This window comes from Perna viridis, chromosome 3 (assembly GCF_037379345.1).
Source record: "Perna viridis isolate PV_CMFRI_1.1 ecotype Kerala chromosome 3, ASM3737934v1, whole genome shotgun sequence".
NCBI lineage: Eukaryota > Metazoa > Mollusca > Bivalvia > Mytilida > Mytilidae > Perna > Perna viridis.
The window spans coordinates 24,120,824-24,147,261 of record NC_142447.1 but is presented as its reverse complement, the minus strand read 5'-3'; the positions used below and the strand labels follow the sequence as shown (position 1 = coordinate 24,147,261).

Below are 26,438 nucleotides of genomic sequence, written 5' to 3'. Positions count from 1 at the left end.
TTGTTAAGTAAACAAATGCGTATTCTTAAATCGAAATATAAACATCTAAGTATAGGGTAGGCTAATATTTGTAAGAAACACAATGTAGTTACTAACCCTATGTTTAAAAGGCGAAATATACACATTAAATTATTTAAAATGATATTTTACGTTGTTTATCTAAATCTTAAAAAACGGACGCCATTTTATTGGTAAGTCTATAGTTCATGTGTATGATACTTTTTATTATTATTATTTGATAAGCCTAATAGAAACATTTGTACACAAAAGGTCGATTAATTCAATGGTACTTCACACTTTTGGTTGACTTCAGCACTGATTCTTGCACTTTCGAAATATTAAATAATGTTAAAAGTTACGAAGATGAAACGATTACCGGTATATATATATATATATATATATGTATTAATTTCTCATAAAACTTTATTTTTAGTTTTCATGTTTAGGCCAGGTTCTTGGATTTTCATGTTTTTTTTATTGTCCCCCTTTTTTTTGATTCGTATGTATTTGTTTTCCGAAAATCGTAGAATGGTTTGAATCGTACACTATAAACTCGAGTATAAATGGAAAAGAACGTCAGGCTGCTTTCATACTTGTATTGATACTGAAACGATATGAACGTCATAAGGACGTGACGTAAGTACAATGAGCGGAGCCTTCAATCCCCGACATACTGGGGACCTTTTAATTATATTCAAATATACGAGTAAAACATTGGCATAAAAACAAAAGTAAATACTTTGTAAAATGAACATGTATAATGTATATTTAGTGTAAAGATTGAGTGAATACAATTGATTGTTTGATTCCCTCAGAAACAAGAAAAACCATTTGCACTTATCAAACTTCTAGATATACGTATTTTCTCGAATATGACAGTACAATTTATCGAAATTGTACTACTAGGAACGCGACATGTGTATTCCTAAATATAGACTCTTAAGCTTTAAATTTAGTGGTCTTTAGGTAATAAACAAATAATTTTATTTTTGGCATTTTTTTTTCTCACTGGATATAAATAAGATTCAGATTTTGCATTTATATTACATTAAGAATACAGAGATCAATTATTATTGTGGTAATCGAGATATTAAGAAGTAAATTATGTGGGTCTTTCACTTACATGAAGCAACGGCAGTCCGAAGACCGCTACTTCATTTTTTTTTACACTTGATGCTTGTTTATGTCCGCAAAAAGCTTGATGATGTCTATGACGTATGATATACGCTTGACCAGCTGGAGTGTTACTTTATAGAAAAAGGACAGTTGATAATTAGGAAATCAAAATCGTTGCGTTTATCATTAAGTTTAGTTTAAACATTTCCATTTTAACAAAATCATAGATAAAGATCAACAAGTATGTCCACCGTTGCCTTTAACAATTTATGCACGAAATAATGGCGTTGAATTGACAATATGGGGGGAGAATGTTAGAAGTGAAATCCATTTGTAAAGCCACGTTCAAGAAATCTGAATAGAAAAAAAAGTAATATATTTTTTTGGGGATTACTGTAGAAAGAATATATTGCATTGAATATCAGCAATAACACTTTTAACATATACGTGACATCCAATGATTTCCTAAATAAAAAACGCTCAAGCGTTAACATTACAAATTGACTACATTATGTATAAACATTTGCATATCTACATGTTCGCGATCAGAAGTTAGCAAATATCAAATGTATCATGAGCAGATAAAATGATTTCTGTATAAACAAAGACAAATCACAATGATTTTTATTTATTGCATCAACCTTCGAAAGCCCCCGTGCAGGTACGGGTGTTACAATAATAGACCTGCAGCAGCGCTAAGCTTGTCGTAAAAGGCGACTAAATAGTGCTCAGAAGCCTAGCCGGGGGCTAGGGCGCTCTGCCCACAGAGCAACTGGGATGTGTGCCCCAGGTGATGGAATGGGGTACCCCTGGCGTGTTACATGCTGGGGTTGTCAGGCTATAATACGGAAAACCTGACCGCAAACCATAGTGGTGCACCGTTTTGGGAAAGATGCCACGTTCCTCGCACGTTAAAGAATGGAGTAGGAACCATAGGGCTCCGCCACAGGAGGCTAAATTGCCCGACCCTACCCACCTCTCCCTATTTCCAGTGGCAATCAAAATTTGTCGACCCCATTGTCCATGTGTTCCATCCCTTTTTCATTTAATCATCATTTCATGTTCATTTTATCATCAATTTCATGTTCATTGTCTGGATATAGCTGAAATATTGCTGCTCGGACGTTAAACCCCAACAAACAACAAATCAACCTTCGAAAGAATCGTAGCTGTTTTGCATGTAGTAAGATTTTTCTCTTTCACTCCAGACTAAAAATTTTCTATAAAACATAGAAACATTCTCAAACTACTGTTTTCCCCTAAAATCTTATTTTTTTTTAAATTACAGAATAACCTTTTTTCGACCATAAGAATGTAGATATCTTGATAAATATGTCACAACCGTTGGAGTCTATCGTTTGTCTACTGGGCGATGTTTTAACATCCAAACTCAACAAACATGACAAGAACATAGTAAAGCGAGGTCTCATTGGGGCCGCCCAGAAAACTGGTAAGTTTTCTTAAAAGTAGGTATTATTGTTAAATTTTTATTTTATTTTAATGTGAATGCATGCATGCCAACATTTTAAATCTAGGAAGATGAGATCAATGTAATATCTCTGGTCGATTCTATGTGGTGTTCTTAACGATTATAATATTTATTTTACATAATGTTATTATTACCTACAATTTCTACAATGTAAAACAAATTTCATTGACCGGTTACGTCCCTTGCACGCACTATCAATGTATTTGGGCAAGTTTTTACCGGTTTACTTATTAGTTTGGTGTGCGTTTTTCACTCTACATGGATAGATAACTGATTGTTTTTGTTTATATTCGTTTGATCAACCTGTCTTTTTATATCGTTTTTATTTTGCAATGATTTCCCTTTGAAGATTTTATAACTAGGTGATAAACCAGGCTGAATAGTTACTACCATAGGCTTTCAAAGATAGAATAAAACACTAACTCATAATTGGTAGTAAAGACAAAGTATTTTGTTTGTGGAATTTGGCAGATATATCTAGGCTATATCTGCTTTGAATTAAATTGGGTTCATGGTATACGGAATTGGCATAACGATGTCGACGAAATGCAATACATTTCCATAATGCACTAATGCAAATATACTTACACTTTTTGAATGTATATTGAACTATAACACTCGTGCAATATCAAATTATACTTGGGAGAATATTCTCCAGTATTCATGCAATAACTCCATATTACCCTAATCTTTTGACCAAAATACATTGTTCCTAAATATAATCAATCAAAATGAAACAAAACATTCATTGTCTTATTACTTTGAGAGGGTCTTGTTTATTAACCGTTGATTAGATTGATTTCTTTCTTGTTAGAAAACAATAAGAAACAAAGTAGTCGAAATTCTTCTGAGTTCTCTTACGAATCGAGTTGAATGTGTTACGAATTCGTTTAGGAGGAAACCATTGAGCTGTAGATTGTACTGAAAAAAGTTAAGAATACCAATGAAAAAAAAACGTACATTAATGTTAATTCTCACTATGAATGAGCTGAATATGCTTATATTGTATTCCTTGTTATTCAGGTGCAAAAATTGTGTGTTCCCAAGACGGAGGGATGTCTAAGTTGTTAGAGGATGCCATTGCTTCCAACCCAAAAACGCGTGAATCAACAATGATAGACACAAGAGTTTTCGCTATACCGAACGCAAACAAGGTGAACGGTTCTATTTTGTTATTTGAATAACCACCTACAATTAATGAAACATGCTTAAAAGTGCAAATTAAAGTGCAAGAAATGAGCAATTAATATAAAATATAAAATAACAAAACAAAAAGAATTCAGCAAATAATAAATGAAGAAAAACCAATGTATGCACCTAGTTTTCTGTGTTTGTTATGATTCTTACAATTTAAAAAAAAGCTTTTGTCTTTTTCAAAACTTGTATCTTATAGAAATGACTTGAATTGAAATTAGACTTGAAATAAGTAGCACCAAATTACGAAATACGATTTAAGTAGCACTCCATATAAGAATCCTGCAAAATGTGATACATGGTTGGGAAGCCTACGTATTTTTATTTTTGATATTTTGTTTAAAATGCTTTAGTAAACAGAAATTAACATTTGGTTTTTCATATAAACCATGCTCATAGGAGATAAAAAATATATAGAATGTACTGTAGATTTCAAAATTAAGAGAGATAACTCTGTAAATGACACTCAAATATGATAGAATCTACAGGATTTTCAATGTTGATTATCTCCTAGAGCACACAGATCGGAATGAATAATTACACATTTCATAATGTACACCCATAAAACAACGCAATTACAAAAATAAAAATATGTAGCCTTTTTTGGGGTGCATCACATTTTTCAGATTTTGCATGATTCTTACAAAGACAGCGACTTAAATACAAACTCAGAAATGAGCAAAGGAAAATTTTGTGTATTTGTATATTATCCATTTTGGCAAAGATCATTGACAGAATGTAAGGTCGATAGAAAATGTCATTTATTATATTACGGTTTTTCAGTTGTTATTTGATAAACCCATATACATACATCAATAACTTTTGGGATTAATGTAATAAATGCAGAAATCGATACGATAAACAATGTTCTAACATTTCGAAATTTAGGGTGTAAAACCATGAGGTAATAAAGCAATGAAATAGTGCACATTTCACCATGATTTTTTGGACGCACGATATGTAAACTAAGATGCTTGGTGGAGGTCCCATATATCAGCAATTCGCAGTAATCAAGCTTTATTCATTTTCATTTAACTCACTTTTTTTCTGCATCTGTGTACAACTGTTGTTTTCCGTTCAATAAGAGTTCACAAGTTCAATCTGCTCGAGGACTTATTTGTATTGAAAAAAAACTCCAACATGTCAAATAATTCTGTGAAACACAATTTTTGTATTCACAAGAACCGTTGAAAGAAAATTATCAAAATGATAACTTATTATCAAATGCGGAATGGCTCATCGAAATCAATGTATCCTTGTTCAAAGATAAGAAATATCAATTAACGACAATTGACCTTTTGTGGCTTTTTTTTTTTTAAAATGAAATAATTTGGTTTAACTTCTAATAGTATGCAAGTTTCGAAAGGTTAAAAACGATAAAAGTGAAAAAGAGGTTCGTTTTAGATAGGTGTCACTGTATTACAATCTTTGTCCCTATCTCGTGTTATGAGGGAAAGAATGATTATTATTTTTTATTATAATGCAAACAAACTGCCTTCATGTTGAATATTGATTACTAGAAGATACACAAAAAGTATCACACGACCAGGTAATAGCGAATAGTTTGCGTATCTAAGCAAATGGTGATTGGCCAAGGCGTTAAATTGCGGAATATACACTAGGCTGATGCCATGATATATAAGAGTAATCAAGGGAACCAAGGTTATAGCGGTAATCAAAATAATGTAATCCAGGGACAAAGACCAGACATGGAAAACAGACACACGCAACAAAGAACATAAAGTAACTAAAATCATACATACAAAGTAACAAAAGTAAATGAGCAACTCGGACTCCAATAAAAACTGGGAGCATGGACCAGGTGCACCGGTAGGGTAAGCGTCCTCTGTTTTTCTAGAAACACCCGCCGAGTTGCTCATAAAAAGTCAAGTTCGGGGTAGACAAACGAGGAAAGGAAAACTATGACCCGTTTAATAAATCAGTTTTCATGGTGCTGATGGATACATCATGACGATCCACGAGTTCATGACGACCATAAAACTTCTGTAGTGATGACTTCAATCTTGTAGCAACATAACCCTGTTCCAGAAGCCTATTTGTTAGAGTTCAAAACTCGCGATACAAAAAGTCTGCGTAGTTTCGGCAAGCTCTGGCATAGCGTTTGAGTTGTGATATGAACACTCCATACGCAGGAGCCGAAGGGATATTGCCACTGATGAAAGGAAAGTTGACAATTCTGAATGAAAAGTCATCACGTTTGTCGTAAAGTTTGGTCAATAGTTTTCCTTTACCATCGATTTCTAAGTGTAGGTCAAGATATGAGGCTGACTTTACAATATCTGTAGTATCCTTTATCTCAAGTTCTTTTGGGTAAGTGCGATATATCAAATCCCCGAAATTAGGATTGTTTAAAGATAAGACGTCATCTATATAGCGGAAACTGAGATAGAAGGATCTAGCCAAACAATGTTCTTTCTTTCAGATCAGCTATACAGTCAGCCTCATAAGAGTGAAGAAATAGGTCAGCAAGTAAAGGAGCACAATTTGTTCCCATTGGAATGCCGACCGTTTGTTGAAAAACACGTCCACCACACTGGACAAATATGTTGTCGATTAAAAATTCCAGCATTTTGTAAACAACTTCCTCTGTATATTTAGAAGATGATTTGGAATAATTTCTTACAAAGTATGAGGAATCTCTACCAAGAACTATATATTTGTATCTAGGTGTACCATCTTTTTTTGGAAAAACAACGATGTATAATGTTTTTAATTTGGGATTTTAATTGAGTATGGGGAATAGGTTTTAATGATATTATATTCAGATAATAGTCTTGAACTTATTGTCTCCAAAAGATCTTTCGAATTTTTCAGGATCCACATTGCATTAATACCACTACGGGAGTAACACGTGTTGTGGTAGGACTGCAGACCCTCGTTGACAGTTGTGAGTATAGAAGTTAAATAAATATAAAATGAAATAAATAAAATAAAATAAAATAAAATAAATATAAAATAGTATTTGTTTTCATTTTTCACTCCAGGAAGACGACTATGGTAGTTTAGAAAAATATTTAAACGAGCTAAAAGGTAATTAGTTTTAGGTATATAAATGAATGTCGGTCAATTAAAATTGAATGGAAAATAACGCTGTTAGTACATGTCCGGATTCCATTGTAATTGTTAAGAAAAAGTGCTGGTGAAAGTGTGAGCTATCTAAAGCAGTCTGAACATCGCTAGCGTATCTAGCATATTATATTGTGTTTGATTTTCTGTAGTTATAATCAATTTACCATTCTGTACATGTGTAGGTCTTTTGTGAATGTCTTCTTCAGAAAACCTACTAATTGTTTTTTGCGAAAAAATCGATTGAAAATGGGAACTACATGCCAAGTATCCGAGTCGATGATTAAGTCAATATAAGGCTAGGGATATTACTGATTGCATTCGAGCAAAGCAAAGATACACTACAGATGAAACACTTCTGCTGCATTTCCAAGTCTTCGAGACAAAAACAAATTCAGAAGGAAAGATTTGATAACAAAGGTGAACTTTTTTCAACAGATGTCATCCGGTTCAAGACATCGATGTATTATAACCAGCGGTTTTAATAAAGACGTAACAGTGTAATACTTCGAAAACAGCCTTGGGTTAAAATGCGTTTGAAATTAAATGATAAATTCAATTGTGTTTTAAGTCATAATCAAATAAATATGTAATAAAAACAAAATCTGTATTTAAAAAAAAATGCATTTTAGATATCAACACTCCTGTTGCATGCATTGTTATTGGAGGTGACCTGAAGTTGTTAGAATCTTTAAACCATATAGCAAGAAATATTGTTAATATACATTTCATCGTTCTGGAAGGATCTGGTAGATCTGCAGATTTTCTGTCCTTAACATACCACTCTAAGCAAGACGAAAGGTATGTTTCTTTAAAATTAACTTTATTTCCGATTTCCTTCAAAATTAACCAACAAAAAATACATTCATACAAACAGGAAAAATAACAAACAAACAAAACAAAACAGAATACGAAACAAAACAAACGAGAAAAAAAAATACACGGGCCAAACATAAAAAAATATTCTATTGTGAACACTTAAGCATTTTACTCTATATTTTACTTATTTTCGTTTGTGTTTCAGTTCACAGTATATAATGTTTGGATGGGTTTATATTATTACATAACATTTTCGATGTCACCCTTGTTCGCAGCCTGATATTCACTTATAACCCATGAGACGTTGTCGAAGTCTGATATACGTCGTTGGCTTGTACCAATGTGATGTAATAAACTATTACTCACCTATTAATGTGATTGAATAAAATACATAATAAATAACAATTACAAAAAGTGTAAATATCAACAAAACAAAACAGAACAGAACATCTACTTTGTCGACGAAAATTGAAAAATTAAGGCCATTTATCATGGTTAAACATATTTCAGAATATTTCAAATAGAAGCATATTGAATAATTGGAATATGGATCGAAAACACGTTGAAGCATGAATATTTTTGTCATTATTTGTATTTTTTCCTATTTCATTACTTGTATTGGTCGCTGTTTCAATTTTGATATATGTAAAACAAATGAATAGGCCGAAAGGACACACATTCTTCAGCGTATAACCTTAATCTGAAAAAAAATAAATACTTTTAGAGATCACCAAAAAGTCTGGCACAAGTATATACACACCTTAAGCCTTGAAAGTTCACGACAATCAAAGTAATTAAATTCAAGGTAATTGCGCCTTTCGTACATATCGTCCATACCGTACATCTGTTATGCCTCGTTTCAATCAGTTTTCCGACACATTAATAAAATTACTCTACATTATTTATTACAGCATTTCTAACGAATTTGAAACAAGTAAATTCATTGATATTCAAACAAATGGGTTAAGCAGAGATGACTTGAAAGCATATTTTAAACAATGGAAATTAATGAAAAATAAGGTAAATGTATCACACAATGCATAGAAATAGTTAAACAATGGAAAATGATATTGTTGATCATTTTTAAATGCTTACGCGCCTAATTGTGACGTCGATGACAAGAAATTTTAGAAAATTTTCTTTGAAAATTAATGATATTGATATTTTTGTCTATGTAATTTAAACATAAATTTCTCCGTGTCAAAGACAATTGTAAAAATTGAGAACAAACAATCACACGTTTTTCGTTCATTTCTCCCTCTAGAGTAGATCCCGTTTATGTAACGTAAATATTCAAATAATGTTATAGTTCTATTCATATCATACAATATATTTCGATCCCCTAATTTCAAATTGCCCGATTTCCTAGGTACCACTACCTCATTTAATGTTTCTGAATTCATGAAATTTCTAAAGTTTCTCATTTCCTTTTTACAACAAAAATGTATCATAACGAAACAAATGTCTTTTCTGAATCTTTTTTTTTATGATCTAAACACTAACTGTATTTAATTTTGTAAACAATAATACAGAACACTCCCTCACAAATAATCGTTCGCTTCTTTCATTCCGTGTCGTATTCTACAATACACAATTGAACATTCATCAACATAAAAGCAATATAATTTTGATACTGCTTACATATAGAATATATGTATTTCTGTATTCCGTTTAAGCAATTTAAGACAACAAAATTGGCTGGCCTATTTCAAAAACGTAACGATGCACATTTGGTCCATCAAAATATATTTGAATACTTAGAATAAAAAATATTCCATTCAGCCATGTTTTGCATGTTTTGGTCTGTTATTGCTTTTTCGTAATTTTTTAATCATAAAAACACATTGGTGCTTTTTCGCTTCCAGATTACTCTATGGTCTTCAAAAAAAGGTAAAGGGTTGGATACTGTTATTGAAGATGCACTTTATGCCCTGTTACAAGGTTTGTAAGAGATTGCCAGTCTAAATAAAAATGGGTAAATGATATTTATTTGTAAGCAAAACAAAGAGTTTGTAAATGAGTTGAAAATGTGTTCATTACAATTTTTGTTCTCTAACATACGAAATTTAACGTTTTTATTTTCTTTACCTCACCAGTTTGTATGTTTCCTATGGTGCTACAAAAATGCTTTCAGGCATTGCTCTATGAATGTTAACTTTTTGTTACGTTATATAGATCTAACAGATCGAGAGTACGTTTTATTTCAGAGACCAAAATTGATATGAATACTTACGTAACCGTCACTTCATCGTGGGATAGATACGATCTTGCTGCGCAGGTCATTTCTAATATATCAAATATTCAAGTCATGCACGTAAGTACAGAATAATTTCAAATGAAGATATTTGTTTTTTTCGCTACAATAAAATTGCTATTTTTAGCGAGTTTGTTTATCTCAAACACGGATTGAGAAGGTACACGTGCCCTTTCCCTTACAAAATTGGCATAGTTGTATAAAAGTTGTTGAGCGATCATATCAATATTTAATATGGGTCGGAAATTCCTTTAAAATAATAAATGTATCGAGTAGAAAAACAAAGATTGATTATTTTATGCAGTTTGTTTATATTGTCTTGAAGTGACAAAAATTTTACACCTAGTCGTGACGTATCAATGGCCAGATACGTTACGATCAGCTGTCAAATGCAAGTCCATGTACGATTGGGTAATCTCAGACATCCTAGGTTAAGATGTAATAGTTTTTTTTTTAACTCGACAGAGCTTAGTTATAAAACGATTTAATCTTACCCTTAGGTGTCTGAGATTTCCATATCTTGCACTCGTACAGGTGTTATATTTACAACGTCTCTAGCATGATTTAAACATTGATAAATATCGAATTAAAAAATCATAGAATAATTTTTGATAACGTAGACCATACGCGGAAAAACTTTTTTGTAAATTTTGCAAATAAAGGTAACGACAAAAATACCGAACACTAATACGATTCATAATCACGTCAAGTCCACAATAAATCTGGCAAAATAGATATTACGCCAACAGAGGAGCTGGTACCGCAAAATGGTCTACACTTGGTACAGGCATTTCAAACAATCATTACTCATGATTTTAGAAGAAACTGTGTACTTTTAACCAAGGACTGATGTCTAAAAAAATAGGTAAGAAACCTTTTAAGATGCATTTTTTTAGGAGTCTGTTACGCAGATATGTATGGCATTCAAGCAAATCAGAGTAGTTAGTACTTGCTGTAGCGTAGCAAATCAATATATAAATAATATAAACACCGTATGCAGGATATGAAGGTATGTTTCTGCACAGGTAAGGAAAATTTATAATATCAAAATTGTCGTGTCTTTTATCATAAATCTTAGTGCTGAGATGACCACTGCTGTTAATTGCGAGATGTATTTCCAAAAAGATGCAGAACATCTGTTTTTATAGTATCTTTTATCTCCAGCTTTTTTTTCTATTCATTTATAGAAACAAGTATTTAAAAACTATTTAATGAACGGGCTCATACACAACAAAGTTGAGTTTGTTAGCAAACTAATGTCAACAGATGAAGATCATGAAAGTTCTTTAACACCAAAGGAACTGTATGATATTTATAAAAAGGTAATAACTATCAAAGATATCAGAACATTTTTCGTCTATCCACGTTCAACTGTGGGGTATTCACATATACATGGGACACAAAAAGACTTAACTCAAAATTAAAGAAAGGAAGGAATCGAGAATATTAACAACTCTATTACATGTGAGTCGAGTAACATAAAATAAAAATAAGAGAAAAATTGCACGAGGTAAAACTGAATACACTTATATACAGACATCAATCTATGAAATTATTACAAAGTACAAACGATTTGCTATGTTTTATTAAAAATCAAGGATTCAAACTTAGATATTTCAATTTGATTTCAAACGTTCCTATAATTACGAGACGTATATCAATAATACATTACTTTTTTTTTATTGCACATTCAAATAATAATTGAACAAACCTTTACCTACGTTGAGTATTTTAATCAAATATTTTTTGTCTTGATGTAGAGCGTTGGTGTTGATACACAAGACCGAGCCACGGATTTATTCATGAATTTATTCTTTCCAGTAGAGGTAAAATAAGGATTACTCTATGAAAGCTATTTTACTGGTAATGAATACAATACAATTTATAAAAAAAAAAAAACTTAAATATTTATTATGCGATACTCATTCAGTCACTAACTAAGCAAAACGTGGAGAATATATAAATAAATTAAATTATTGCGAACCGTAAATAAAGAAGATAACTTTACTATATGTATAAGCTTTATTAAAGTGCAACAGAGAGCTAGAACTCCAACAAGCTAGATGATCATATGTTATGAAGTTGAAATGCGATAACTTGAGTTGATTTTTTAATTTTACTCATTATGAAATATATAAAATCACCAGATTACTCGCGAAAAAGTGTCTGTTTCAAATTTGCATACTTATTTATTCTTTATGAAAGGATGCCTGGCCGGACAATGAAAATTTATTCTTCTCTGATATTGGCATCTTTGTCGAGGATTTGTTAGCCGACACACATCTCAACCCATACAGCAAATGTGACGGTATTCATTTATATGTTTCATTATATAATGCACTTATGAACAATACCCATTGAATTAAAAAAAATTATGTCAATTGAACACATACACACACTGGATATACAAAACAATCCATAGACAAAACAATAACCAACCAATCAAAACTGAAAAAAAATGAACAAGGAATAATTGACCAAATACTGGGAATTTAACAAAAGTTTTGTCTTGCGATATTGCTTCGGCTTAAAAAAATAAATATGACAAATGTTATACCTTTGCCGAAGAATTTCACTTGAGTGTTACAAGTTATATAAGATACAATATACCTTCTAGTTGATTATGCCATCGAAACAATGACATCAGAATTGTATAGTTAATAACCATTGCATCACTTTAGTTTCATGTAAAACAAACAATAAGTGATGCGTTTTTTTTCAAATTAAATAGACGATGCATATTGCTCTTGATGTGATTTAAGAATGTAGACCTAGGGTAAGGGAAATCACTGAAATCAGTAATATGTTTGAATCATATTCAATTTCACCAAATCATCTTTTATTTATATCATATTCAATTTCACCAAAGCCTATCAAACTTTCCTTTGAAACAGAATGAAATCAGTACGAGTTACTTTGATGAGATTGATATCAAATACTGAATACAAACGTTTCAGTGATTTGTAAGAGTTGTTTGCCTTACCACATCTATACCTCGTTAAGACATACATATTGATATTCCTTTGTTCTTTACATAAATTGCTTTTCAATTGTCCATTTACTCATCACAATTTCATTCCTTAACATATCAAATGATAACCTTTGTAGATAATGGATGTTTGTTATCAAAAGTATGTTCGAAAGACTTGTTTTTGTGGGCCCTTTTACTTAACAGATACGAATTAGCTGTGCTGTTTTGGACTCGTGGAGAAAATTACACATGTAAGAAATCTAACAATATCAAGACCTGGATTCATACAAAAATCAAATTAAGATCATCTCAAATCCTTCTTCAACTTGAGTTCCCATCAATAAGATCACTTAAAATGGAAGATTTGAGGAAAAAACTAGGAATTACGGGTAATATTACTTGCGATAATTTTTCATGAAACCCTGGCCTAAATTCTTTTGAACCGAAAATGATACGTTTATACAATAAGTCTTCGTATAATGTCTACTTTTTTCGTATAGACAATATTCCAATTTAGGAAAAAAGCTAATTAACTTTGAAGTTCTAAACTTCCGGTAAATATGACTTTGGATAACATGACAGGTCACACATTGAGGGACAAGGGAAATCGTTGATGATGGATTGAAGGTAAACACTCGATTTCTAAAGCCTACAAATGCTTTCACTTTCTACAAGCAGAAAATTATGATAATGATCCGTTTGAAAAGCCAAAACTTCAGAAAAAAAGTTTGATATGAGAATTTTTATTGTGGTAAATTTTTTTGTCCGATAGGGCCATATGATTCCGGAACAATTTCCTCATTTTTTAATTAGGATCTTTAACTAAAGAATGTCTATAGGTAATTTATCTTACTTTATGAGAATGAAATAATTAAATTGCAATTTTCAATTAAATCTAAATTCATTAATCATAACCTACAGTCATATCTTTGTATCTTTTCAAATTGCTGTAATGACCGTGCGATATATATTTTGTTATTAGAAATGTAATTGTAGGCGGAGCTTTATTTGCAAGTGCTGTACTTAGGAAGCTTTCAAGTCGTGCTAAAGATTTTGGTGACACAAATCTAGCTTGTTCGATGAAACAAAATGCAAGGTATCTAAATTGTTATATCCGTGACTTTACGCTTACCCTACCGGTAAACGTGGTCCATTCTTCCAGTTTTTAGTGCAGTCCGAGTTGCATATTTAGTTTGTTAATTTGTATGTATTATTTCAGTTACTCTGTGTTCTTTGTTGCAAGTGTCTGTTTTCTATGCCTGATCTTTGTCCCTTGATTCTTTTGATTTCCGCTAGAATCATGGTTCCGTTGATTACTTTTTTACACAGAGTATGTGGTTAAAATATGATGATTTATAATTTATCTGAATACTTACTTAAGTTCGAATATCGACCATCGGAACACATTATTTTCAAACACAATGGTAAAAAAAAACAAACATGATATTTAAGAAGTCATATAATGTAGATTTAAAAAGAAATGTGTAAAACAGCAAAAACAAAACAAAAAAGTGCACACACCAACCCCCCCCTCCAAAAAAAAAAAAAAAAAACCACAAAAAAAAAAAACACAAAAAACACAAAAGTGAACACAAAAAGAGAATAAAAAAGTTAAACAAACAAACAAACAAAATTATTCCTCGGTTACACACGTCTTTAGTTGATGTGCATGGCTTAAACTACATATCCTTAAAAAAAAATCATTTCTTAAAATTATTTACAATTATTTTCGTTCTCCTGATTTATCCTTGTGTCTTTTTCATTCCTTGACTCTAATCATGTACAAAAATCATGTTAACTTTTGTAACTTCTCAAATTAATTTTTATATAATTAAGTTGATCAATACTTTCTATTTTATATTTAAAGCTTAATGTACAGTGTCTGCAAATACAAAATATTTAAATTATATGTGCAACTGCTTGCATGATTTCAGGAGTTTTGAACAACACGCAAATTCAATAGTAAACAGAATGTATGCAATAGGAGGTAACATTTCTCAAAATTTAATAGTATGTATAGTTGAGGAATATGGGAACACGACACCCCTTTATATTGCTGGAAACAACGATCTGATGAATTTTATGGAACAAACAGCTTGTCAAGCAAAGCTAACAAATATATGGAATGGAAACATAGTATGGAATACCTCAGTAGTTAAAGTATGAAAATTAAGTTTAAATATAGCCTCTTTAATTTCTTGCACGCGCCAAGTAGTATATTGAAAATACCAGCAACGTACTGCTAACTTATTAAATACTTTAATTTTATTTTGTTCGATACTTTTACTAATTTTCAAGAGTAATCAAGGGAACCAATGTTATAGCGGTAATCAAAAGAATGCAATCCAGGGACAAAGACCAGACATGGAAAACAGACATACACACCAAAGAACATAAAGTAACCAAAATGATACATACAAAGTAACAAAAACAAATGAGCAACTCGGACGCCACTAAAAACTGGGAGCATGGACCAGGTGCACGGGTAGGGTAAGCGTCCTCTGCTTTTCTAGAGGCACCCGCCGAGTTGCTCATAATAGGTCAAGTCCGGGGTAGACAAACGAGGAAAGGAAAATTATGACCCGTTGAATAAATCAGTTCCCATGGTGCAGATGGACACACCACATGAGGCTGACTTCACAGTGTCTGTAGTATCCTTTACCTCAAGTTCTTTTCGGTAGATGCGAAATTATGATTGTTTAAAGATAATACGTCATCTGTATAGCGGAAACTGAGATAGAAGGATCTAGCCAAACGATATTCTTTCTTTCTGATCAGATCAGTTATAAAGTCAGCCTCATAAGAGTGAAGGAATAGGTCAGCAAGCAAATGAGCACACTTTGTACCCATTGGAATGCCGCCCGTTTGTTGAAAAACACGTCCACCACACTGAACAAATATGTTGGACAATCAAGATTACACGATTCTTTCACTTATTTTCCAGATTACTTGATACTTTCATTAATTTTCCAGATTACTCCTTTTCTTATTTTCAAGGGATGCCCTATTGTAGAAACACATTTTGGTTTGTACGCATGTATTTATTTTGCCATATGACACTATATCAATAATATCCCAATGTAAAAAATGTAATGACACATAAACCAATCTAAGAAGTCTCGTTGGTGTAAATGGGTTGCACTATATCCAGTAAATTTTACTGAACGTTAAAAAAATACCAAGAATTAGTACAGCTAAGTTATTGATGATGTAATTTTAAGATATATTTATTATTACTTTCAGAAATTTATCTGCATGTTTTTACCCTTTATACTACTTCCGGCTATCAAGTTCAAGTCTTCTAGTAATACTTCTGATTCAAAGACACACCCGGAAAGTGACTTTAAAACAAGTCGTAGATATTACACAATATTTTCGTCCAGGAAAGAAAACAGGATCGGACTTTTTGAGGCTATCCATTCATTCTATAGTGCTCCTGCTATAAAATTTATGATGTCAGTGGTAAGTCTATCAAGGTCAATAGTGGAGGATGAATATACATAATAAGTGGTATTTTATTTTATGTTTTTTTGCTTTGCTATGCAGATGAAATGCCATGAAAAATCAAAGGTTCCAATTCATTTGATACCTGTGAATGAATGTCAGATGATGGACACTACAGACACTGAAATGTCTGCCACATATATATTGAATTATACAACAATTTTGAAGGAGTATACTCATAACTTAATTATAGGACATAAGGATTTCTTATGTTAACCTTATGATTTTCAAAATGTCCATTGTAATATTCTTTTTAATCCTGTGTATGTCCATGGTGTCTAAATCAGTCCCCTAAATGTGTTTTGTAATATCACAGTTCATACGCTTTGCCAATGCTGGTCAAAAGCTATTAGAAGTATACTATTGTTTAAGAAGCTTCGTCCAATTCGTCTCAGTTCAAGGTGCATTGCATCAGTTAAGATAAATTGCTTTTGTTTTGATAACCATGAAAAATATTTGATAATTACAATTTTGTTTTTTAAATTTGGTTGTAGACGTTTTATACAATATATTTGTTGACGTTCAGCGCGATGATCATGACAGATCTTCATGACTTAGACGATGGTGGAGTATCGTTTCTTGAAATCCTTATCATTACTTGGACTGTTACATTTATGTTAGAAGAAGTTCGGCAGGTAATCTTACTAGGAAAAATAAACTATTGTGTAGTTCTTCGGTTAAAGGAGATCAGTTTTTGGTTCCTGTCATAAGATTGTGTGTAGGTCTTTATATTTAGTAGAACCATAAGTTCTATGGAAATGTCCCATCCAATATTTCGGAACGATGTTGACAAAACTTTAATTATTTCATCCACGACCAATGTACAAGATCAAAAGGGGGTTGACTCTCCATTTCATGGGGTATAGGGGAATGGGAATGGGGAACTTGCACGGTGCAATTAAGCATAGGAATAATCTGAATAGGGCAACCGATATAAATATGGCATAGACTAATAATACACACATTTTTTATTTGGGGTATAAATGTAAAATATAGTCTAATTCGAGCATCCATGCTCAGTGGTGATGAATGGGGAATGAGACATGCAGAAATGGTGTTTAATAATTTGGGAATGGGGAGAGTAGGATCTTAACCCTATAGAACAGCTGTAATTAACTTTTGTCGTTCATATCATGAAGCCCCGTGCAGGTCCGGGTGTCAAAAGAATAGGCCTGCAGCAGCGCCAACCTTGTCGTTAAAGGCGACTAAATAGTGCTCAGAAACCGTGTTGGGAAAGATGCCACGTTCATCGCACTTTAAAGAATCAAGCTGTGGTATTCGATAGGAGTAGGAACCTTTGCGCTCCACCTCAGGAGGCTAAATTGCCCAACCCTACCCATTCCCCTTTTTTATCTTGTGGCAATCGAAATTTTTTAATTTCATTATCATCATCATTTCATGTTCATTTTATCATCCCTTTCATGTTCATCGCCTGAATATAGCTGAAATATTGCTTCTCGGGCGTTCAACCCAACAAACAAACAAACAAAAAAAAAAAAAAAGAAACAAACAAACAAACAAATATATCATGGAAAGCAGCAAACTATTATGAGGGCAAGTAATGTTAGCTGATTAATTTGATAAGCATTGATTATGTTTCATTTTATACAACAATGCCTTTATATCTCTAAATGCAAATCTCAGTTTTAAAATCTTAAAACCGCCATAAAACTATAATTGAAGAAGTTATAATTAAAATTGTTTATTTTGTTTTAAGAATTTTTTTATCAAGTGAAATAATTTATTCTTTTGAAGGTTATTGAGGAAAATCAACCATCAGTATTGAGCAAAATCAAACTATGGTTTTCTAGCGCTGGAAATAAATTTGATTTGATTGCCTACATGATGCTAATTCTTTCCATCGGACTGCGGTTTCTATTACCAAGCAAATGGTTTAGATGGGCTAGATACTTTTACAGTTTAACAGTTATTGCCTTTTGGTTAATCAGTATGCGGTTCCTTTTTGTACACAGACATATTGGCCCTAAAGTTGTTATGATTGGCAGAATGGTAAGAATATGTAGAAATGATTCAAGCTCTGGCATAACGTATGAGTTGTGATATGAACATTCCATACGCAAGTGCTGAAGGGATAATGCCACAGATGAAAGGAATGTTGTGAAACTATTCAATTTTGTAAGTAAAGAGTCTTCATCTTTTTATCCAGCTTATGACTATTTATGGATCATTGTTATTACTGCAAAAAATTGATTAAAGTGTAAGAGCAGAATCAGATATAATAAAAACATAACAATTTTACTTTTGATTTCAGCTTACAGATTTGGTTTTTCTATTCGTGATATTCGCAGTGGTCGTTTTAAGTGTTGGTATTGCCTACACAGCTAATATATACCCTAACTCAACACTTGATTGGACCACACTAAAAAGAGTAGTCTTTTATCCATATTGGCAAGTACATGGCGAACTATCATTGGACTTTATCACAGGTAAAGACATATTTCATATATTTGTGTCTTAACCAATTCTTATTTTTGTTATATAAGTTTTTCTGAACGAAAGCACATTCTACAGTTTTCGATTTTATTTCGTTTCTACTTCATCCTAAAATAATATACAGGTGCAGTTCTCAAAATGATGTCCAAGTCAAGAATGTTTGTTAAACTTTAGGACAGATATTATTGATTACATTTTACACAGGCAGGTGCTTAATCATACACATAAGCAACATTAAAACAAAAACCGTTGTTTACTCTTAACCTGCATAAGATTGCAATACACATAATTTTGGCGACATTGAAAAACTCAGCTTAACTGCCAACCTTGATTCTAAAAAAGTTATTTTTTTAAAACTGGAATTCTATACATGTACCGATGTTTCCACCCGCTGTTGATATTCCGATCAATAATTCAGGGGGAATTAATTTTTTTTTTAAATTCTTGGAATAGGAATAATAACTGACTCTTTATGATCAACAAAAAGCAACAGTAACAAAAGCAAATGAGCAGCTCGAATTCCACTAAAAACTAGGAGCATGGACCAGGTGCACCGGTAGTGAAAGCGTCCTCTGATTTTCTAGAAACACCCGCCGAGTTGCTAATGGATATACCATAGCGATCCACGAGTTCATGATGACGACCATAAAACTTCCCTAGTGATGACTTCAATCTTGTATACTTGAATACTCCATCCCCGACTTTCAATCCAAATATAATTTAATAGGTTGTTGACTTTTTGCTTGATCTACTATAGATAGCGTACTGTTTGGGTTAAATCTACTATAGCTTAAATTGAACCACATTGTCTCCATGTATTGATAACTTTAAACAGGATCTCATAAATTGTTTTTGGATATTTTTGCGGCATTTTAGGCACAGATACGTCAATAGAATGTACGAACGATCCGATCCTCTACAACAACGGAACTTTGCCAGCCTGTCCTGTTCAATTTGATATGGTCACTTTGATAGCAGTTGTTTATCTTGTTCTGATGAATATCATTTTAATCAATGTTTTGATTGCGATGTTTTCGTAAGTTTATAATTAACTAATATAGCGTTCGAATTGACAATTTTGTTCACTGATCTTACAGCTCATTTACTGCCTTGTCTCCAGATTATAAATTCAACGACAATTCAAACAAACACTTAAGCCATATTTCAATCACCGTATAGGTTTTTGTATTGTTTTGTGATACAGTAATGGGAGGATAATCAGTGTGTCCATGGACGGCAAATCTGTCGTAAAACCGAGAAAATACACAAAATCAAGTCACATAAGACTGATACATTGATCATTAGTCTGTTAATAATTTAGAAACTGTCAATGCTGGAGTTCATCGTGAAGAAAAAAAAAGAACACTGAACAAAAGATGCTTTTTCAGTCTACTTCTGCTATACTGTCAAATAACAATAGTCTGACCAGCAATTAATATTGTTTTTCGGTAAAACTAAAATCCACCAAATTAAATCGAATCAAGTGCGGTAACTCTTGCATGACTAATCAAGGGAACCAAGGTAATAGCGGTAATCCAAAGAATGATATCCAGGGACAAAGACCAGACATGAAATATAGACATACACAACAAAGAACATAAAGTAACCAAAATCATACATACAAAGTAACAGAAGCAAATGAGCAACTCGGACTCCACTAAAAACAAGTTGAACAAATCAGTTTTATGGCGCAGATGGATACACCGTAACGATCTACGAGTTTATGATGACGACCATGAAACTTTTATAGTGATGACTTCAATCTTGTAGCAACATAACCCTGTTCCAGAAGCCTATTTGTTAGAATTCTAGCGCGATACAAAAAGTCTGCGTAGTTTCGACAAGCTGTGGCATAATGTATGAGTTGTGAGATGAACACATCATACACAGGTGCTGGAGGGATGTTGCCAAAGATGAAAGGAAAGTTTACAATTCTGAATGAAAAGTCATCACGTTTGTCGTAAAGTTTGGTCAATAGTTTTCCTTTACCATCAATTTCTAAGTGTAGGTCAAGATATGAGGCTGACTTCACATGAGTGTCTGTAGTATCCTTTATCTCAAGTTTTTTTTTGGGTCGATGCGATGTATCAAATCCCCAAAGTTAGGATTGTTTAAAGATAATACGTCATCTATATAGCGGAAACTGAGATTTAAGGATCTAGCTAAACGATATTCTCTCTTCCGGATCAGTCAGCCTCATAAGAATGAAGGAATAGGTTAGTAAGTAGAGTAAACAAGGGAACCAAGGTTATAGAGGAGCGCAATTTGTTCCCATTGGAATGCCGACTGTTTGTATCGCATCCACCACACTGAACAAATATGTCAAGCTGTCAAGTTAATTTGATGAAGTTTTGACATGCATAAATCCCCTACTGTCCGATTTTAATATAGAATGCTCTGAAAATACTTCACATAAAACATGCAGCAAGAGCTCCACATAACACCCTGACGAATTTGTGATTTCTATTTACAACTGTAATAAATGGTTAATGACTAAGACAAAAAACATACAATGTATTTTCATTGTTTTGGCATTAATAATTTCATTCTTATTAATGAATTAATATGAATTTTTCAGGTACACCTTTAGTAAAGTTCAAAACAAAGCTGGAAAGGTTGCTAGATTCCATAATTACTTCTTGGTTCATGAATACTACAATATGCCTACATTGGTGCCTCCATTTAATGTTATCAACCTTTTATTCCGATTATTCAAACGATGTTGCAGTAAAAGAAGTACCGTGTTTAGTAAGTCTTTCATGACGTAGGATGAACAAACCCAAGTAAAGCAACACAACGCGCTCTTACAGACCGTTTATGCATATATATTTATTTGTTTAGCAGAACGAGAAAGTATGGGTGGGGAAAATGTTGGCTTTGATATTACAAACAAATAATCACACATAGGCGGTCACCTGTAGATCATTTCATCTCGACTATGTTGCATTACATATTAACTGAGGGGAACAATGAATATGCTTATAATTTATTAATCGATAACAGGTATCTTTTGTTTTTTTTTAAATGAATACAAAACTAATTTACCTGTTCTTTGACAGGATTGCAACACTACCTTATTTTGGCGGATTTAGTTATCGACCATTTATTTATTTACACTGTTATAAATAGTTAAAAATAACTAGAAGTATTTTTAAACTACGTTTATTCCAGTTTTAAACTGCACACAGTCCTTTTAATCATAATTGACCAGTCATAATCAGTGAATGTTTGAATTTTGACAAGTAGTTTAACAATGCCACTTACTTTTCCGGCAATGCACGTCTGTGTTCTACTGCTCTGCTTCATCATAAGAATTAAAATTTCAACGAGATATTAATAAACATTGTATGAACTATAACTTCTTGGTTTTTCATATAAAAATATATTCTAGACAAATAACATAACCAAAATTGTTTCTTACTTTTACATACTTTTACAAATACCGCTTAACCGTTACAGTTCAAAGTTTTCAAAGTAAATTTGTTCCCAATTTACATTTAAATCTGCGTAAAACGAACTTAATTTGGACGTTTAGTTTAGAAAAGTATTCATATTCGGATAATACAGCTTAAAAATGCATTGAAACTACTATGAACAAACATCTTGTCTACACAGTTTTCCTAATAATCAAGGGCTCAGTGTAGACATCTTTCTCCCTATTTCTGGTATTTTATGTGTATTCAGCAAGTAACACACATTGCACATCGATATTTGGAAATGAAAAAAGTCATGTCTTTTTTCAAATAGTATAAAGTTACTAAAATAACATGATAAAATTTTGATTGATGTTGACTATATTAGAATTATCTAATAAACAACTGTTTTTTTATTTCTTTACGCCACATTCTAACGCTGTCGAAATTTGCGATGATTGAACAAAAGCAAACCAATAAGTTGAAGAACGAAAGTTATATCGAATGAATCTTATATCGCCGAAATTTCTCAATACGTTAACTAGTTCCAATTAACAAAAAAAAAGGTAGGCAATGCGCAATTTATTTCATTATATAGTTTCCAGGATTTTGAGAGACGTTTTTTAGATTGAAGTCTAATCCAAACCCTGAAAAATCAGAACCTTTTTAAAACATGTTTTGACATCCTTTTACAAGTTCACAAGGACGCTTACCAATACAGTGCACCTGGTCAATGTTTATTGGAGTACGAGTTGCTCATTTGCTTTTCTAAATTTATATTTATTATTTTGGTTATTTGTGTTCTTTGTTGTGTGTGTCTCTTTTCCATGTCAGGTATTTGTCCCCGGATTTCATTCGTTTAATTTCCACTGAAATCTAGGTGTCCTTCATTAATTTTTCAAACGCATTTTGTGTATACCGAAAAAGTACTTGAAAAAGTCGGTCAATAGAATTTCGGTTAAGATCAGTTTCACTTCATCTAAAAGAAATATCAAAGATCTGCACAGCTAAAATCCTTACACTGTGCAATAAGAGAACGTTTTTTATCATATTGACCTTATTATTACAAAAAAAGAATAGCCTTCAAAGCTTGAATGAACAGATCCTACGTTGTCAGAATTTTACCTATTTTATTTTTTTCGTAAATGTAGGGATTATATTTCTATGAAATCAACACAATGATCAAGATTTCAGGAATGTTTCTTTGATTATTCTTTAGAGTATAATTCATGCAGTTTATTTTATTTCAAATAGAAAGGCAACTTGGTAATTCAAAATGTAATATTGATAATACAAAACATCTTTTTATATAGCAATAAAAACAACTGACACACTAAAGCCATGGCTTGTCAGCCATTTTTCAACAATGCAAATGAAAGTGGAATTAACAAAAAGATAGACACAACACAATTCCTTAAATTGATTGGTTAGTCTAAATGCCAAACAATCATGTATTCAAAATCAAAGTAAGGTAGGGTTGCCATCCTGTTAAATTTGAATATTCATTTTCTGCTTTATGTTTTAGTCTCCGTTACCCTGCAGTATCTGAGTTAATTTATAACTACGCTTCAATGTCGCTTCAATTATTTTATTCTTAAATTTTGGTTGGATAAGACTCAACTGATTAAAAGAAGTTTAAAGTTATGGAGAAAAAAAACATTCGCTTATCTTTTCAAACAGAAATCACGTTAACGGAAAAGGAAAAGATGGAGACGATTTATTACGAAAACGAAGCCCTTGAAACATGTGTTATAGCATCATTATCGATGAAAGGTTAGAAATATATTTCTATGATTACAGGCAAGGACAACCTGACATGTTGTATTAAGACATCGGTGTCATTAAAACAAAACAGAGCAAAACAATTAATAAAGCATCTTTGATATGTGTTTGTAATCTTCACAACGTACAGTTTAATATCAGTATTTTTTTTCTTTTTTTAGTCATTAATTACTCTAATTTCAATTAAATTCACAAAGCAGACACAATGTTTCGTCTTTAAAATACTTTATACTTTTCTTAACAAACATATTCAATGCGGGTTTTTTGTTTGTTTCAGACGTTCAGACTGTTCAAGATTGACCGACCATGCTTCCTTGTAAGAAAACTACACAACCTCATCTTATATATAAATTTGTGTTATATATTTTGTTCCGGTTTGCACAATACAATATATTAAACAAACCGGTGACGGATGCTGTTAAATGAATCGAACATTAATTGAATCTTTAATTTTGTCTGCTGTGATAAACCTGATAATATTTGACTGCATATACGGCTGACAATAGCCTTGATTGCAAACAAATAAAACCATTCTACAACATTATTAAAATGGGATATAATTCCCCAGCTATGAATATGTTTTACTTATTTGCGCTTTTTCAGTCAAGATACTTCTGCTACATGTACCATTCCATTCTGTATTACCAAACTATATTGAACCAAGATCTTTGCATCGTAAGTGCTTGATACGTGTTCATGTTGATCAAACGTTGTCAAAATAAAACTGATAATGTGTTATTCAAAATCATATTTTTAATTTACTACAAAGTGTATGACTATTGTTAATATGTTTGTGAGTAATTTGCCTGCATATTGTAAGTAAGCAGAAAAAGTAAAAATGTGGATTTAAGTCTATTCTATTTAACAAATTTTGTTAGAAACTTTTACCATCATAGTTTCATTAATATAATGTTTTAGGCCTTTTTAAAGCTACGCAATGGTTGCAACTTTAGTTAGAGTACCTTTACTACTTCATTTTTTTCTCAGAATCCACATTGATGCATTTTAACATTTAAAGTAATGAAAACATTATAGATATTGAATGAGACCTCTTGCGTAGTCATCTTGGTTATTTCGCATTTTATTGTTTTCTGACAGCATTTTGATTCCATTAATTACAATTGAACTAAACCTACAAATTTGTAAAAATTTGGAATGAGATCCCACACTACAATAAAATAATAATAATAATAATGCATGTGGCAGAGTCAAACATTATTGTAAATAATAATGTTGATTTCCGTAATTAACATTCGACATGTATATATATATTATTTATTTTATTCATTGTATTTCATATACCTATATAATTAATACATATTCATTTAATACTTATTTCTTTCTATGTTAGTCTAACTTCAAGGGCTTCTATTGGACATTTTCACAGGTCATTGTTCAGGGTCATTTTCTAATGGTCCACACTGTGAAACTTGCTTGCCAGTCAGCATTTAGTTTGGAATCATTCCTGTACTTAAGGACTGTGCATTTACTTTAACATCTCTAACCTTACTAATACGCATTTCTTCTGCGTAATTGTTACGAATGGATGAATAAATTTAAAAAAGACTGCTCGACGTATGTTACTGTGTGCGTATGACATTTAACTAATTTAAAACTTAAATCAGCAATGATATCGAATGAGTTTTCTGTAAAAGTTCTAAATTAATTTTGATCTCTTTATAAAGGTTCAATGAGTAAATAGTTGAATTTATATTAATAACCGCAAAATAGAGATTAAATTGCTATACAGATTTGAAAAGTGCTTTCATTATATTTTACCACACAATCTATGAATCCATCATCTGTTTGTTTTGGGTGGACATTACACATGGCATGATGTAACAGTTGATAAAATTATAAACAAGGCATTTGCACCTCATGCAGGGTATGTAATTCATATGATAGTTTTGCCATTTTGTCAGTTTTGTACAAAATATAGTAATTCCAGTTTATGTCGATAGAATATTGTTAAACTTGTTTCATTTATATTATGTATTATTTCTTTATTTCACCTATATTTAGTAGAAAATTTGCATTTAGCTGTATTTGATAAGGAGATGCATTTACGAAAGGTGAACATTGTATTTTTGGTATGTTTCATGTTTGGTTCAAATACGAACTTCCTATTTTTAACCTTATATAAAAGTAATTCAAATAGTGTAACATACATATACGTCATGATTCGTAGCATACTTTGATAGAAAATCCTTAACTTTTTCTGCTATTTTAGTATTTAACATCTTTTTCATTTTTATTGTTAAAATAGTACTAAGTATTCTTTATTACTGGTTTTGTGCCTTTTTTGTTGTGAATTAGTAACTAATATAAATGGAATTAAAGAATACATACAATACA

The 26,438-nt window shown here is 31.9% G+C and overlaps 1 protein-coding gene across 3 annotated transcripts; it reads left to right on the top strand.

The window, feature by feature from the left end:
- LOC148621538 (transient receptor potential cation channel subfamily M member-like 2) lies at nucleotides 1–26,438 on the top strand. Of its 3 annotated transcripts, none has more exons than XM_088576035.1 (22): nucleotides 1–56; nucleotides 2,405–2,566; nucleotides 3,629–3,759; nucleotides 6,805–6,850; nucleotides 7,519–7,687; nucleotides 8,617–8,725; nucleotides 9,571–9,646; nucleotides 9,913–10,019; nucleotides 11,147–11,281; nucleotides 11,720–11,785; nucleotides 12,165–12,267; nucleotides 13,068–13,181; nucleotides 13,927–14,026; nucleotides 14,865–15,090; nucleotides 16,174–16,392; nucleotides 16,929–17,069; nucleotides 18,190–18,444; nucleotides 18,707–18,881; nucleotides 19,765–19,924; nucleotides 21,467–21,636; nucleotides 23,982–24,074; nucleotides 24,361–26,438. In XM_088576035.1, the coding sequence occupies exons 2-22, from the start codon at nucleotides 2,449–2,451 to the stop codon at nucleotides 24,381–24,383; spliced, it is 2,736 nt and encodes a 911-aa protein (XP_088432161.1). In that variant the 5' UTR covers nucleotides 1–56; nucleotides 2,405–2,448; the 3' UTR covers nucleotides 24,384–26,438. The 3 variants fall into 3 exon arrangements, with proteins under 3 accessions (XP_088432161.1, XP_088432160.1, XP_088432162.1); XM_088576034.1 differs by lacking the exon at nucleotides 1–56 and adding an exon at nucleotides 68–191; XM_088576036.1 differs by lacking the exon at nucleotides 1–56 and adding an exon at nucleotides 464–636.